Source organism: Loxodonta africana, chromosome 6, assembly GCF_030014295.1.
Source record: "Loxodonta africana isolate mLoxAfr1 chromosome 6, mLoxAfr1.hap2, whole genome shotgun sequence".
Lineage (NCBI taxonomy): Eukaryota > Metazoa > Chordata > Mammalia > Proboscidea > Elephantidae > Loxodonta > Loxodonta africana.
In genome coordinates this window covers 21,714,963-21,730,708 of record NC_087347.1, presented here as the reverse complement: position 1 = coordinate 21,730,708, position 15,746 = coordinate 21,714,963, and the positions used below count along the sequence as shown (strand labels likewise).

The following is a 15,746-nucleotide window of genomic DNA, read 5'->3' as shown; positions in this document are numbered from 1 at the left end:
TTTCTGGAAGCCAAATTGGAGGCCAGGGATACCAGTTATAAATTAAGGCAATTCTCCCAGTCCTATTACTAAGAAGAGGGGCACAAAATTAATTCTTACAAATTAAATCCCATGGAAATGCCTGTCTGTAGAGTTTGTTTAATTCTGGTGAAAGGTGTGCCTTGCATCCTCTTAAAGGGATAAAAATTGAGTAGACCCTACTCAATTATTTAGGGTAATAAAAGGCTTATGCATGATATTCAAATTAAATAACAGATATGCAAATCGTACAAAACAAGTCAAGTCTTTCCTTGAACAATCCTTTAAAAACAATCAAGAATTGACTCCACCAACTACTTTCAGAAAGGATAGGGAGGAAATTGTGTCCCCTATGTGTTCCATGTAATTAAGACATCCTAATAAAGTTGGTCATGGGGCAGGGAAATGGTGTCTGGGGAGAGAAGACATTGGGAGTTTCTGTTCTCCAGCCTGACCTTCTTATTCCCTATGTGTCGTTAACAGTTAGGGGCAGTTCCTTTCTAAGAATGACTCCAGCTTTCAGAGCATTCTGAACCCGATACTGATCTTAGGTTTCTTTAAGTAGTCACCAAACCAGGAACCTGGAATGAACTGGAAGTCAGCCACATTTCAAAATATATTCTCCCTTTTTTGGAAAGACGATTTTCAACCAAGACTTTAAGGTTTAATTTTACAAATACTTCCTTTGCTAGGCATTCCACATATATTATTCTATTGAACGTCTGTTATGGATTCAACGGTGTGTCCACAAAATTTATGTTGAAGTCCTAACGACTGGTACCTGTGATCTGACCTTGTTTAAAAATAGGGTATTTGAAGATGTTATCAAATTCCATGTGGTCGGGATGAAGTGGGGGAATTCTAAAAAAAAAAAAAAAAATTTTTTTTTTTTTATCAGTGGAGTCCTATAGAAGAGAAGAGACACAGAAAGACAGACCCTTCAAAGCAACAATGATATGATAGAGTTATTATGCAGCTGCAAGTCAAAGAACACCTAGAACTACTAGAAACTAAGAGAAACAAGAAAGAACCTCTCCTAGAGCCTTCAGGTAGAACACAGCCCTGATGACACCCTGAACTAGGACTTCTACTTACAGAACTCCGAGAAACTAAGTTTCTGTTGTCTAACCCTCCCGCTTTGTAGTACTTTTTCCCAGCAGCATTGGGTATATACTACAATGTCCTGTGATGTAGATGGATTTGCCCCATGAGACTTGGAGCTAGTAATACTTAACTTATGGGGTATCCTGTTGTCAGTCACACAGATAACAAGTGGCTGAAACACAGGGGGAGCCAAGGAGATCTATCTAGAGCTAAATCAGTGTTCCTTTTCCAGATAATAAAAGAAAAACTTAACGGGAGCCCGGCAGAGTCTCTGTCCTAAGGGAGGTCATGATCTAGTAACAGGACTGTGCCTAAAAGTTATCAAATGCGTTTAAGAAAAGTGTATAAAATAAGATCACAAATAAAATACTGGGAGTGGGCAGCAGTGACTAAAGAAAGTAGAGGTGCACCTATCTGCTTGGAGCAATCAGGAGAAATGTCATGGGGGACACGGGTTTTGAAATGCACTTAATGTATTTTGATAGAAACAAGCTTGGGGGCATTCCAGAAGGCTGGAGTTTGAAGGGAAGTGTGCAGGGGAGTATCAGAACTGCAATTGTAGAAGTTGGCTAGAGTATAAATCATGAACATTGGAAGGATGAGGCTTCTTGTAATGGCAGACGGAACATAGCATATGTTGTAGTTGTTCATTCTGTTGATGAAGAGGGTTTTCTAAGGGTTCCTTAGCAAGGTAATTAACGACATAATAACTGTGCTTTAGGAAGATTAAAGTAGAGCTTTGAACATTAAGGAGTGGGTTGAAGGGCAACAGGAGGCTTGAAGACCAGTCAGAAGGCCTGATAAGGATCTGAATTAGAATAGGGGAGGGATGACAATGAAGGAAGTTATGGCCCAAACTGTCTTTATCAATCTTTCCCCAGCACATAGCACAGTGTCTGGCACTAAATTGGCATTCAGTGTGAGAGGATGAATGAAAGGGAGGAAGAGAGAAACAAAGGGTAGGAAGAAAGGAGTGAAAGAAGGAAGAAAGAATTGAAAATATTAAAACCATTGCCTATTACGACTTTGGGAACATCCAGGAAATATTCTCAAATCATAATTGTCAAGCCCCATCCTCCCTCCACACAAAAGAAAAAAGAAAAAAAAAAGAGTGTATGTAAAAACTGTTGAGATACAAATAAGATCTGTAGTCTAGTTAACTGTATTGCACCAACATCAATGGGTTTTGATACTGTATTATAGTTATATAATATCAGATAAAGCTGGATGAAAGGATCATAAGACTTAGTATATTTTATGTAACTCCTTGTTATTGCATAATTAGTTCAAAATAGAAGGTTTTAAAAAATGTCAATGCAAGTTACAAAACACTTCCATTCCCTTGTTCTATTGGATGTCTGTTCTTATTCTCTTTTGCAGTTTACCAGGTTGGGATTGAACAGGGTAACCTCTGGGGTGAGGCTGGCCTGGTTAATTAAAGCTTTTTTAAGGACATGTCTCTTAATTTTTCACGTGGTGCAAAAAAACTTTATTCCCCTAATGTCTCAAAATGTTATTTTTTGTGGATGTATCAAAATTCACAAATTTTCCATTTCAAATCTTGTCTTATTTTATGGCCCAGTGCATCAAACAACCTAAAAAATCTTATCATCTTTATATTAAAATTGTCTTTTAAATTTCCTGCATACGAGAGTTATTCAAATCATTAAAATTCACTGTGACTAACTCTTTATTCCACAAAACATAATTCAATCCTTTTCTATTTTCTTATCATTGTTACTATGAAATAGATCAGATTTGGGAAACTCATACTTAATGGGACAGCTCTCAAGAATTTTTGAAATAAAAGATTACAATGAGAGTTGAATTCTGACTGCAGTGAATCCATTTACTCTATTATTTTGAAAGAGGTTCTAAGTATATTTAGAAAAAAATGATGAGTAAGAAAACGAAGTTGTTGAACTTTGAAGATAATTCTATAGCAGCCATGTTTCATCATTTACTTTGGTACTGAGACTGGATTCTTGTATGCATTATTTCAATTTTTAAACAAACACCCACACCATGTGTGTCTTTCTCTACAGCTAGCTGTGACTGCCTACTTGAGCTTTTCTTTCTCCATATCTTCCCCCCATTTTTTCTTCATTGTCTTACCACAGTAGTATTCTTTTTCTTATTATTCTGAACAACAGCCGCAAAAATTAACATCAATTTTTCTATTACAAAAAGCTGGTCCATTTCTGATTTAATTTTAAAAGGTTCACATAACCTGCGGAAAGAAAACAGGCAAACACAAGTGAAGCTCCATTTCACCTGAATTACAATACCTAAATGTAGAAAACAGTCCAAAATGAATGAATAGTAGATTTCTTCAGAACACTTATACTGTGGAAGGAAAAATAATTTATGGTCGCTACTCTAAAGTTTTCAAAATATACCTATAAATGTTATTACATCCAGTATTTGCACAACACTACTCATCAAAATGATCTCATTTAAATCAATTTATTGGATCACAAAAATTTCATGGCCATTTTTAACAATGATTATCTTGAAAAATTAAGATCGCAGAGGACTCATTTTTCATGAAATATCTTTCTATAGTATACAGTCAATACAGATTAAAATAAAGTTTGATGTTCTTCCCACTCATGCTGGCCAATGATACACATATATTGATAAAATTTCTATACCACCATACGTGCACATGTGAACACACACAGACATACACACACACACTCACTCACACACATTCAGGATATATCAGCAGGTCACTGAGCCTGAAATAAAGATAGAGCAGGAGGCTTAGATTATAGGGAAGAATCACAAAGATTATCCATTTTGCCTCTGACATTCTATTTCAGCCTAACCAAGACATAAATCTCAATCCCAAGAGCCCTTTATATTCTAGTCTTGGTCCTTTGACCTCTTCTTTGCCTGCCTCAGAATAATTGGCTTATAACACTGAAAGTTCGTATCATTTCTAATCCAAAGAAACTGCCATTTACAAGTGGTCTGTTGTGTTTTAACCTTGGCCTTTCCACGTAGTCCTTAGCATGGTACTGAGTTCTGCAGAAACTCTTCCGCTAGCTCCAGTCTTGGGAAAGGAGTTCAATATCAGAGCCCAGCTGTTCTGCTGGTGATGGCAAGGGACAAGGTGCCTAGCAGTGTGGGTAAATTATGAAGGAAAATGAAAGAGCTCAGAGTCAGAAAAGTAGTCTACATGCAGTGAAGACTAAAAATGCCTCCTGTAGACAGAGGATGAATCACAGTTCAGTGACATCATTTATGTCAAAGAAATTTAGAACCCAAAGAAAAATGAGGAGGAATAAGAAGGTAGGGAAGGATAGGAAGGGGGAATGTGCTGTCACATTATAGGGATTGCAACTAATGACACACAACAGTATGTGTATAAATTTTTGTGTGAGAAATTAACTTGAGTTGTAAACTTTCAATTAAAGTGCAATAAAAATTAAAAAAAAAATCAAGCTGCACTTCCAAAGATATTCACAGAAATGTATCTGGATTGGGAAATCACGTGAAATTAAAATAAAGGCATTAGGCATGACCATAAAATAATGTGTCTGATTTCAAAATAAATATACCAAGTGGGCATGGTGTCCTTCAAAGAAGTGCCCTTGGGAGATTTGATCCCCCTCATCTGAGACTTGCTGCTGTGGGCATAAATAAAGTGTTACTGGAAACTGATTTTTTTTTAATTGTCTTTAGAGACATAGACTCATTATAACCTTAATGGTGATAATAGAGCACTGATGGCACAATGGTTAAGCACTTGACTGCTAAATGAAAGGTCACTGGTCCTCTGCCAGAGAAAAGAATTGACGATTAGAGCCTAAGATACCTATTGGGAAATTCTACTCTGTCCTACATGGTCTCTATGAGTAAGAATAGATTCAACAACACAACAGTGATGATAGGAGGCACTGGTGACATAATGTTTAAGTGCTCGGCTTCTAAAGGAAAGGTTGGCAGTTCGAACTTACCCAGTGGCTCCAAAAAGAAAGTCTTGGATATCGACTCCTGCAAAGGTGATGGCCTAAAAAACCCTATGGAGTAGTTAGTTCTTTCCTGTCTTATAGGGTTGCTACGAGTCAGAATCCACAGCATGTAACAACAACAGTAATAACGGTGATAAAATTTGTCCTTTGATTGATCTTTGCAAATAATAAGAAACATTTGCTTTGGTAAGTACTGACAAATGAAAAAAAGAAAAAAATTCTAAGAAAACAGAAATGGCACCAACAAAGAGATTGTCGAAAAAGAAATCACCAAATCAATACCATTTACAATAGCCCCCAAGAAGATAAAATACTTAGGAATAAGTCTAACCAGAGGCTTAAAAGACCTATACAAAGAAAACTACAAGACACTACTGGAAGAACTCAAAAGAGAACTTCATAAGTGGTAAAACATGCCTCGCTCATGGATAGGAAGACCCAACATTGTGAAACTGTCTATTTTACCCAAAGTGTTTTACAGATAAAATGTAATCCTGATCCAAAGTAAAAAGACATTTTTTAATGAGATGCAGAAACAAATCACCAAGTATATACAAAAAGGGAAGAGGCACCAAGTAAGTAAGCATTACTGAAAAAGAAGAACAAAGTCAGAGGCCTTACCCTACCTGTTTTTAGAACATATTATACTGCCACCATAGTCACAACAGCCTGGTACTGGTAAAACAATAGATACATAGATCAAGGGAACAGAACTGAGAATCCAGAGATTAATTCATTACCTATGAGCAGCTGATATTTGACAAAGTCCCAAAGTCTGTTAAATGGGAAAAAGAGAGTCTCTTTATCAAATGGTGCTGGCATAACTGGATATCCATCTGCAAAAAATTTAAACAGAACCCATACCTCACACCATGCACAAAAACGAACTCAAGATGTATCAAAGGCCTAAATATAAAATCTAAAATGATAAAGATCATGGAATGAAAAATAGGAACAACACTAGGAGCCGTAATACATGGCAAAAACAGTATACAAAACATTACTAACGATGCTCAGACATCAGGATGTTGTTGCTGTTGTTCGATGCCGTCGAGTCAGTTCCAACTCACAGAGACCCTATGAACAGAACAAAACATTGCCTGGTCTTGCGCCATCCTTACAATCGTTGTTATGCTTGAGCTCATTGTTGCAGCCACTGTGTCAATCCACCTCGTTGAGGGTCTTCCTCTTTTCCGCTGACTCTGTACTCTGCCAAGCATGATGTCCTTCTCCAGGGACTGATCCCTCCTGACAACATGTCCAAAGTATGGAAGACGCAATCTCACCATCCTTGCCTCTAAGCAGCATTCTGGCTGCACTTCTTCCAAGACAGATTTATTCATTCTTTTGGCAGTCCATGGTATATTCAATATTCTTCGCCAACACCACGATTCAAAGGCGTCAACTCTTCTTCGGTCTTCCTTATTCATTGTCCAGCTTTCACATGCATATGATGTGATTGAAAATACCATGGCTTGGGTCAGGTGCACCTTAGTCTTCAGGGTGACATCTTTGCTCTTCAACACTTTGAAGAGGTCCTTTGCAGCAGATTTGCCCAATGCAATGCATCTTTGGATTTCTTGACTGCTGCTTCCATGGCTATTGATTGTGGATCCAAGGAAAATGAAATCCTTGACAACTTCAATCTTTTTTCCGTTTATCATGATGTTGCTCATTGGTCCAGTTGTGAGGATTTTTGTTTTCCTTATATTGAGGTGTAATCCATACTGAAGGCTGTGGTCTTTGATCTTCATTAGTAAGTGCTTCAAGTCCTCTTCACTTTCAGCAAGCAAGGTTGTGTCATCTGCATAACGCAGGTTGTTAACGAGTCGTCCACCAATCCTGATGCCCCGTTCTTCTTCATATAGTCCAGCTTCTCGTATTATTTGTTCAGCATACAGATTGAATAGGTATGGTGAAAGAATACAACCCTGACACACACCTTTCCTGACTTTAAACCAATCAGTATCCCCTTGTTCTGTCCAAACAACTGCCTCTTGATCTATGTAAAGGTTCCTCATGAGAACAGTTTACTGTTCTGGAATTCCCATTCTTCACAGTGTTATCCATAATTTGTTATGACCCACACAGTCGAATGCCTTTCCATAGTCAATAAAGCACAGGTAAATATCCTTCTGGTATTCTCTGCTTTCAGCCAGGATCCATCTGACATCAGCAATGATATCCCTGTTTACATGTCCTCTTCTGAAACTGGCCTGAATCACGGCAGTTCCCTGTCAATATAAGCTGCAGCCGTTTTTGAATGATCTTCGGCAAAATTTTGCTTGCGTGTGATATTAATGATATTGTTCTATACTTTCCACATTCAGTTGGATCACCTTTCTTGGGAATAGGCATAAATATGGATCTCTTCCAGTCAGTTGGCCAGGAAGCTGTCTTCCATATTTCTTGGTATAGACGAGTGAGTACCTCCAGCGTTGCATCTGTTTGTTGAAATATCTCAACTGATATTCCATCAATTCCTGGAGCCTTGTTTTTCACCAATGCCTTCAGAGCAGCTTGGACTTCTTCCTTCAGTACCATCGGTTCCTGATCATACGCCACCTCTTAAACGCCACCTCTTGAAATGGTTGAATATCGACTAATTCTTTTTGGCATAGTGACTCTTTGTATTCCTTCCATCTTCTTTTGATGCTTCCTGCATCGTTTAATATTTTCCCCATGGAATCCTTCAGTATTGCAACTTGAAGCTTGAATTTTTTCTTCAGTTCTTTCAGCTTGAGAAACACCGAGCGTGTTCTTCCCTTTTGGTTTTCCATTTCCAGGTCTTTGCACATGTCAGACATCAGGATAGAAACTATATAACTGGGAGCTTCTAAAACCCAAACACTTATGCTCATCCAAAGACTTCACCAGAACAGTAAAAAGATTACCTACACGCTGGGAAAAAGTGTTTAGCTATGACATTTCTGATCAGCGTCTGATCTCTAAAATCTACATGATACTGCAAAAACTCCACAACAAATAGACAAATAAGCTGATTAAAAAATGGGCAAAGGATATGAACAGATACTTCACCAAAGATAAACAAATTATGGTATAGTCACAAAATGGAACACTACACAACGATAAAAAACAACCTTGAATCCAGGAAACATCTCATAACATGGAGGAATCTGGAAAATCTTATCCTGAACGAAATTAGTCAGTTGCAAAAGAACAAATATTGTATGAGACCACTATTATAAAAACTCAAGAATAGGTTTAAACATAGAAGAAAACATTTTTTTGATTGTTAGGAGGGTGGAGGGAGGAAGGGAGAGGGGTATTCACAATTGGATGGTAGACAAGAATTATTTTAGGTGAAGGGAAGGACAATACACAATACAGGGGAAGTCAGCAGAACTGGACTAATCCAAAAGGTGAGAAGTTCCCTGAATACAACTAAACACTTCAAAGGACAGGAAGCAGGGGTAGGGGTCTGGGGACCATAGTTTCAGGGGACATCTAGGTCAATTGGCATAACAAAGTGGATTAAGAAAACGTTCTGCAACCCACTTTGGTGAGTGGCTTCTGGGGTCTTAAAAGCTAACAAGTGGCCATCTAAGATGAATCAATTGATCTCAACCCACCTGCTGCAAAGGAGAATGAAGAACACCAAAGACACAAGAAAAATATGAGCCCAATAGAAAGAAAGGGCCACATAAACCAGAGACTCCTTCAGCCTGAGACTGGAAGAACTAGATGGAGCCTGGCTACCACCAACAACTGCCCTGACAAGGAACACAGCAGAGAAACCCAGATGGAGCAGGGGAAAATGGGATGCGGACTTCAAATTCTAGCAAAAAGACCAGACTTAATGGTCTGACTGAGACTGGGGGGACCTCAGAGTTCGCAGCCCCCAGACTCTTTGTCAGCCCCAAATGAAAAACATTCTCAAAGCCAAATCTTCAGACAAAGATGAAACTGGACTCTAAGACATAAAATGATACTGTAGGGAGTGTGCTTCTCAGCTCAGGCAGACACATGAGACTAAGTGGGCAGCTCCTGTCTGGAGGCGAGATGAGAAGGCCAAGGGAGACAGGAGCTGGTTAAGTGGACATGGGAAATACAGGGTGAAAGGAGGAGTGTGCTGTCACATTGTAGGGAGAGCAACTAGGGTCACATAAAAATGTATGTATAAGTTTTTTTTATGAGAAAATGACTTGAATTTTAAACTTTCACTTAAAGCACATTCAAGAAAAGAAAAAAGACAGGTGCACTTTCATTCATTCATTCTATAAAATGGCTTAACTACAATTAAAAAATGGGCAAAAAATATGAACAGTCACTTCACTAAAGACATTCAGGTAGCTAAGAGATACATGAGGAAAGGCTCACGATCATTAGCGATTAAAGAAATGCCAATCAAAACTACAATGAGAATCCATCTCACTCCAAAAAGGTCAGCATTAATCCAGAAAACACAAAATAATAAATGTTGGAAAGGCTGTGGAGAGACTGGAACACTTATACACTGCTGGTGGGAATGTAAAATGGTACAACCACTTTGGAAATCAATGTGGCAGTTCCTTAAAAAAACTAGAAATAGAACTACCATACAATCCAGCAATCCTACTCCTCGGAACGTATCCTAGAGAAATAAGAGCCTTTACACGAACAGATATATGCACACCCAAGTTCATTGCAGCACTGTTTACAATGGGAAAAAGATGGAAGCAACCAAGGTGCCCATCAACGGATGAATGGATAAATAAATTACGTACATTCACACAATGGAATAGTACTCATCAATGAAGAACAATGATGAATCCATGAAACATTTCATAACATGGAGGAATCTGGAAGACATTATGCTGAGTGAAATTAGTCAGTTGCAAAAAGACAAATATTGTATAAGACCACTATTATAAGAACTGGATAAACAGTTTAAAGAGAAAAGAAAATATTCTTTGATGGTTATGAGAAGGCAGAAGGAAGGAGGGATGGAGAGGGGTTTTCACTAATTAGATAGTAATAAGAACAATTTTAGGTGAAGGGAAAGACAACACGCAATACAGGACAGTTCAGCACAACCGGACTAAACCAAAAGCAAAGAAGTTTCCTGAATAAACTGAATGCTTCAAAGGCCAGTGTAGCAGGGGTAGGGGTTTGGGGACTGTGGTTTCAGGGGACATCTAAGTCAATTGGCATAATAAAATCTATTAGGAAAACATTCTGTATCCCTCTTTGGAGAGTGCCTTCTGGGGTCTTATAGTCTAGCAAGCAGCCATCTCAGATACATCAATGTGTCTCAAGCAACCTGGAGAAAACGAGAATGAAGATCTCCAAAAGACACAAGGTAATTATGAGCCCGAGAGACAGAAAGGACCACAAAAACTAGAGACTACATAAGCCTGAGACCAGAAGAACTAGATGGTGCCTGGCTACAACCAATGACTGCCCTCACAGAGAACGCAACAGAGAGCCCCTGACGAAGCAGGAGAGCAGCGGGATGCAAACCCCAAATTCTTGTAAAAAGAGCAGCCTTAATGGCCTGACTGAAACTAGAAGGACCCCGGACGTCCTGGTTCCCAGACCTTCTGTTAGCCTAGACAGGAACCATTCCCAAAGCCAGCTCTTCAGAAAGGGATTAAACTGGTCTATGGGATGGATAGAAAATGATACTGGTGAAGAATGAGCTTCTTGGCTTAAGTAGACACATGAGACTATGTGGAGCTCCTGTCTGGAGAGGAGATGAGAGGGAAGAGGGAGTCAGAAGCTGGCCAAATGGACACAAAAACAGAGAGTGGAGAGAAGAAGTGTGCTGTCTTATTAGAGTGAGAGCAACTAGGAGTACATAGCAAGGTGTATATAAATTTTTCTATGAGAGACTGACTTGGTTCATAAACTTTCACTGAAAGCACAATTAAAAAAATGGCTTAACAAAAAATTATTACTGCATAAGCAAATCCGTCAGCCCAACTCCGTTAAAAGATTTAGAGTAGGACACTTTAGGGTATATCTATCCTCTACAAGGGATCTTTTAGTATTCAGCCACATGGAATTGATTTGGGAGTAAAAGAGATTTTCTGAGGCTATAATCTCAGTGTCAGCATAATCTTATAGAATATAGAGTGGTATCACAGGCATGAACCAAAATTTCTAGATCCTGAATATGGACCCTGGGAAATAGGTTTCTTTCAGATGAAATTTCCCACATCCCATCACCTTCCCACTCTTGAATTCATGTAGAAAAAAGAAATGTTCTTCTAGAACAGAGGATGAAACTGAATTTGATATTTTCTTTCACTGCTAAGTATTCCATAATCTGTCACCAAAAGGATCTTGAATGTTTTCACAATTTACATGTTTGCTCCCTGTCTTATCAACTGACAAATAGTGGTTCAGCATAATTAGGGCCTATAGAAAATGATCTCTGCCTTTGCCACGTTTGAGGTCTGGATGGGAAAGAACATAAATAAGTGCTCCTTGAGGGGGTTCATGGAGCCATGGTAGGGCAGTGGTTAAGCATTCCACTGCTAATCAAAAGGTCGGTAGTTCAAACCTACAAGCTGCTGCTTGGAAGCCCTATGGGGAAGTTCTACTCTGTCCTGTAGGGTCACTATTAGTCAGAATAGATTCGATGGCATTTGTGTGTGTGTGGGGGGGTGTCACGCTGCAGGTTCTGGGGAATTGAGAAAAGATAGAGATACTTAGAGCTGGACAATGCAGTGAGCAAGGCAGGTGATGTCACATAGTGACTCATGCAGAGTGTGATACAGGTCCCTGGTGAGACAGAGTGTGTTCAGACTCCACATTTATGACTTGCTTGAAGAGTGATGTTTAGGCTAGCTACCTCATTCCACGAGAGACATCACTGGTTCAGTGGTAGAATTCTCACCTTACATGCATAATAAAAAAAAAAAAAAAAATTTTTTTTTTTTTTTATAATACCTGTGTTAAATTCCCAGCCAATATACCTGTTGCACAGACACCACCCTTCTTCAGAGGAGTCTTGCATGTTGCTATGATGTTGGGCAGCTTTTGGTGGAACTTTCAGAGTAAGATGGATCAGGAAGAAAAATCTGGAGACCTACTTTCAAAAAATCATCCCATAAAAACTCTATGCATGCAATGGTCCAATTGTAAAAGGATCGTAGGGTTGGTTCAGTATTACATTGTGCATGGATGGGGCTGCCATGAGTTGGGAGCCTACTAATGGTAGTGAACAACAAGTACCTCACTTCCCCCAGCCTCATGTCCTTGACTTATAACAGGGATGAGAACAGTCACTCTCTCAGAGGATTACCTCGAGGATGGCCTGAAGTAATGATTACCACAGTGTTGGACACATAGTTGTCAGTTACTACTTTAGTCAGGAAGTAGGATTTGATCAAGGCTTCGACTGGTGGATAAGATTTGGGTAGGATGAAGGTAAAGATTTCAAAATGGGGAGTAACGTGAAAAAACTCAAAGGCAGAAATAAGATATGTTGTAGAGTTTAAAGCTCTACTAAAAATTTCAAGCTTTATACCAACTTGCACTACAAATATAGACAATTTGAAAGTTGGAAACAAAGAAGGACTGATAGCTGCAAAATATGGCCTTGGTAATAGCAATGACGGAGGAGATTACATGACAGAATTTTGCAAGACCAATGATTTCTTCATTGCAAATACCTTTTTTCAATGCCATACGCAGTGACTATACATGTGGATCTTCCCAGGTAGAATAAACAAATCAAATTGACTAGATCTGTTGGAAAGAGAGGATGGAAAAGCTCAATATCATCAATAGCTCATATGCAAGTTCAAGTTGAAGGTAAAGAAAACTAGAACAAGTCTTCATAGCCAAAGTACAACCTTGAGTATATTCCTCTTGAATTTAGAGACCATCTCAAGAACAGATTTGATACATTGAACACTCATGACAGAAGACTAGATAAGTTGTGAAATGACATCAAGGACATTGTACATGAAGAAAACAAGAGGTCATGAAAAAGAAAGAAAAGAACAAAATGGATGTCTCAGGAGACTCAAAACATTGCTCTTGAAGATAGAGCAGCTGAATCAAAAGGAAGAATGATGAAGTAAAAGAACTGAACAGAAATTTTGAAGGGTGGTTCAAGAAGACAAGTAAAGTATTACAATAAAATTTGAAAAGACCTGGAGATAGAAAATTAAAAAGGAAGAATTCGCTTGGCATTTCTCAAGCTGAGAAACTGTAGAAAACATTCAAGCCTTGAGTTACGGATTCTACAGGGAAAATATTTAATGACCCAGGAAACATCAAAAGAAGATGGAAGGAATACACAGAGTAGCTGTATCAAATAAAATTAGTCAGCATTCAACCATTTCAGGAGGTAGCATATGATCAAGAACTATGGTACTGAAGAAAGAGATCCAAGCTGCACTTGAGGCACTGACAAACAACAAGGATCCAGAAATTGACTCAACAGAGATGATTCAACAAATGGATGCAGCACTGGAAGTACTCGTTCATCTATGTCAACAAATTTGGAAGGCAGCTACCTTGCCAACGGACTCAAAGAGACCCATATTTTTCCATTACAAAGAAAGGTGATCCAACAGAATGGGGAAATTATCAAACAATATCATTAGTATCACACACAAGCAAAATTTTGCAGATCACTCAAAAGCACTTGCAAAAGAACATCAACAGACAAATGCTAGAAATTCAAGCCAGACTCAGAAGAGGATATAGAACAAGGGATATCATTGCTGATGTCAGATGGATCATGACTGAAAGCTGAGAATACCGGGAAGATGTTTACCTGTGTTTGATTTACAACGTAAAGGCATTGGACTGTGTGGGTCATAGCAAATTATGGATAACATTGCAAAGAATGGGAATTCCAAATACTTTATTGTGCTCATGAGAACCTGTACTTAGTTCAGGAGGCAATTATTCAAACAGAACAAGGGGATACTGTGTGGATTAAAGTCAAGGAGTGTGTGCATCAGGATTGTATCCTTTCACCATACTTATTCAATATGTATACTGAGTAAATAATCAGAGAAGCTAGATTATATGAAGAACATGGCATCAGGACTGGAGGAAGACTCACTAATGACCTGCCATATGCAGATGACACAACATGGGAGTACTTATTGATGAAGATCAAGGACCATAGACTTCAGTATGGATCCAACTCAACATAAAGAAAACAAATATTCTCATAACTGGACTAATAAACAGTATGATGATAAATGGAGAAAAGTTTGACTTTGGCAAGGATTTCATCTTACTTTAATCCACAATCAATGCCTATGGAAGCAGCAACCAAGAAACCAAATGGCAGATTGTGTCAGGCAAATCTGCTACAAAAGCTGTCTTTAAAATATTGAAAAGCAAAAATATCACCTTAAGGACTAAGGTGCACCTGAAACAAGCCATAGCGTTTACAATTGCCTCCTGTGCATTTGAAAGCTGGAGACAGATAAGGAAGACCAAAGGTGGGTGTATACGTGGATGCATGGATTGAGGTATAGATTGAAGTAAGGGTGGAAGAATGGAAGAAAGGAGGGAAGAAAGAAACAAAGGAAGTAAAGGTTGGAGAAGGAAGGAGAAAGAGAAGAAGGAAACTGAAATGTGCTATTGGTGGATTCTACTTAAAAAAGTCTCTCCGTGTACTGCTTATAACATGTTGCCGTTGTTGTTAGGTGTTCTCGAGTTGATTCCAACTCATAAAGACCCTTTGTACAATGGAATAAAACACTATCCATTACTGTGCCATCCTTACAATTGTTGCCTAGTTTGATTCCACCATTGAAACTTCCAAGTTGAACCATCTTATTGAGGGTCATCCTCTTTTTCTTCCACCTCTACTTTACCAAGCCTGATGTCCTTCTCCAGACACTGGTCCCTCCAGATAATATAAACAAAGTATGCACTTTGATGTGAGACAATATCTTGCCATCTTTGCTTTTAATAAGCTTTCTTGCTGTACTTTTCCCAAGCCTGATTTGTTTGTTATTCGGGCAGTCCGTGGTATATACGATATTCTGTGCCAACACCATATAACAAGTAGTTTTGATTAATAACTATAGTAACAATTGTAAGTGTTCACTTCAATAGTCAAGCTCCAAAAACCTTCAACAAATTGAGAATTATCTTTAACTTTTGAGTTTGTGTAATAAGATGATTTTGATTAGAAATACCACTGCACTGAAAGGCAGATCCTCAGTTGCGTTCTGGTCCTGGTGCTTCTGTGATCTTGCACAAAATCACCCAGCCTTTCTGTTTTCTGGAATCATCTGTTAAATTAGTGCTGTAGCCTGGGGGCTCTCTGAGCAGTTTCTGGAAATCAATGATTTACTGATTATTTTGGAAGTTCTCTTAGAAATATTCACCTCCATGAAATTTATTTATTAACAAAAACGTATCTGTGTGTATATATATATTTATCATTTTAATCATTGATAACTATGTCATCAAGCCTCTGTTGTTGCTAGGTACCATTGGGTCGGTTCCTACTCATAGCGATCCTATGCACCACAAACGAAACACTTTCCGGTCCTGCGCCACCCTTACAATCATTGTTATGCTTGAGCTCATGGTTGCAGCCACTATGTCAATCCACTTTGTTGAGGGATTTCCTCTTTTCCTCTGACCCTGTACTTTGCCAAGCATGATGTCCTTCTCCAGGGACTAATCCATCCTGACAACATGTCCAAAGTA

At 38.7% G+C, this 15,746-nt stretch overlaps 1 protein-coding gene across 1 annotated transcript in view; it reads right to left on the bottom strand.

The window, feature by feature from the left end:
• Positions 1-15,746, bottom strand: part of LOC100668227 (putative serine protease K12H4.7) — a 44,062-nt gene that overhangs the window by 12,771 nt on the left and 15,545 nt on the right. Inside the window, exon 5 of the mRNA XM_023543043.2 lies at positions 3,238-3,352. Within this exon, the coding sequence (XP_023398811.2) occupies positions 3,238-3,352 (115 nt within the window). The remainder of the gene's footprint in view (positions 1-3,237; positions 3,353-15,746) is intronic.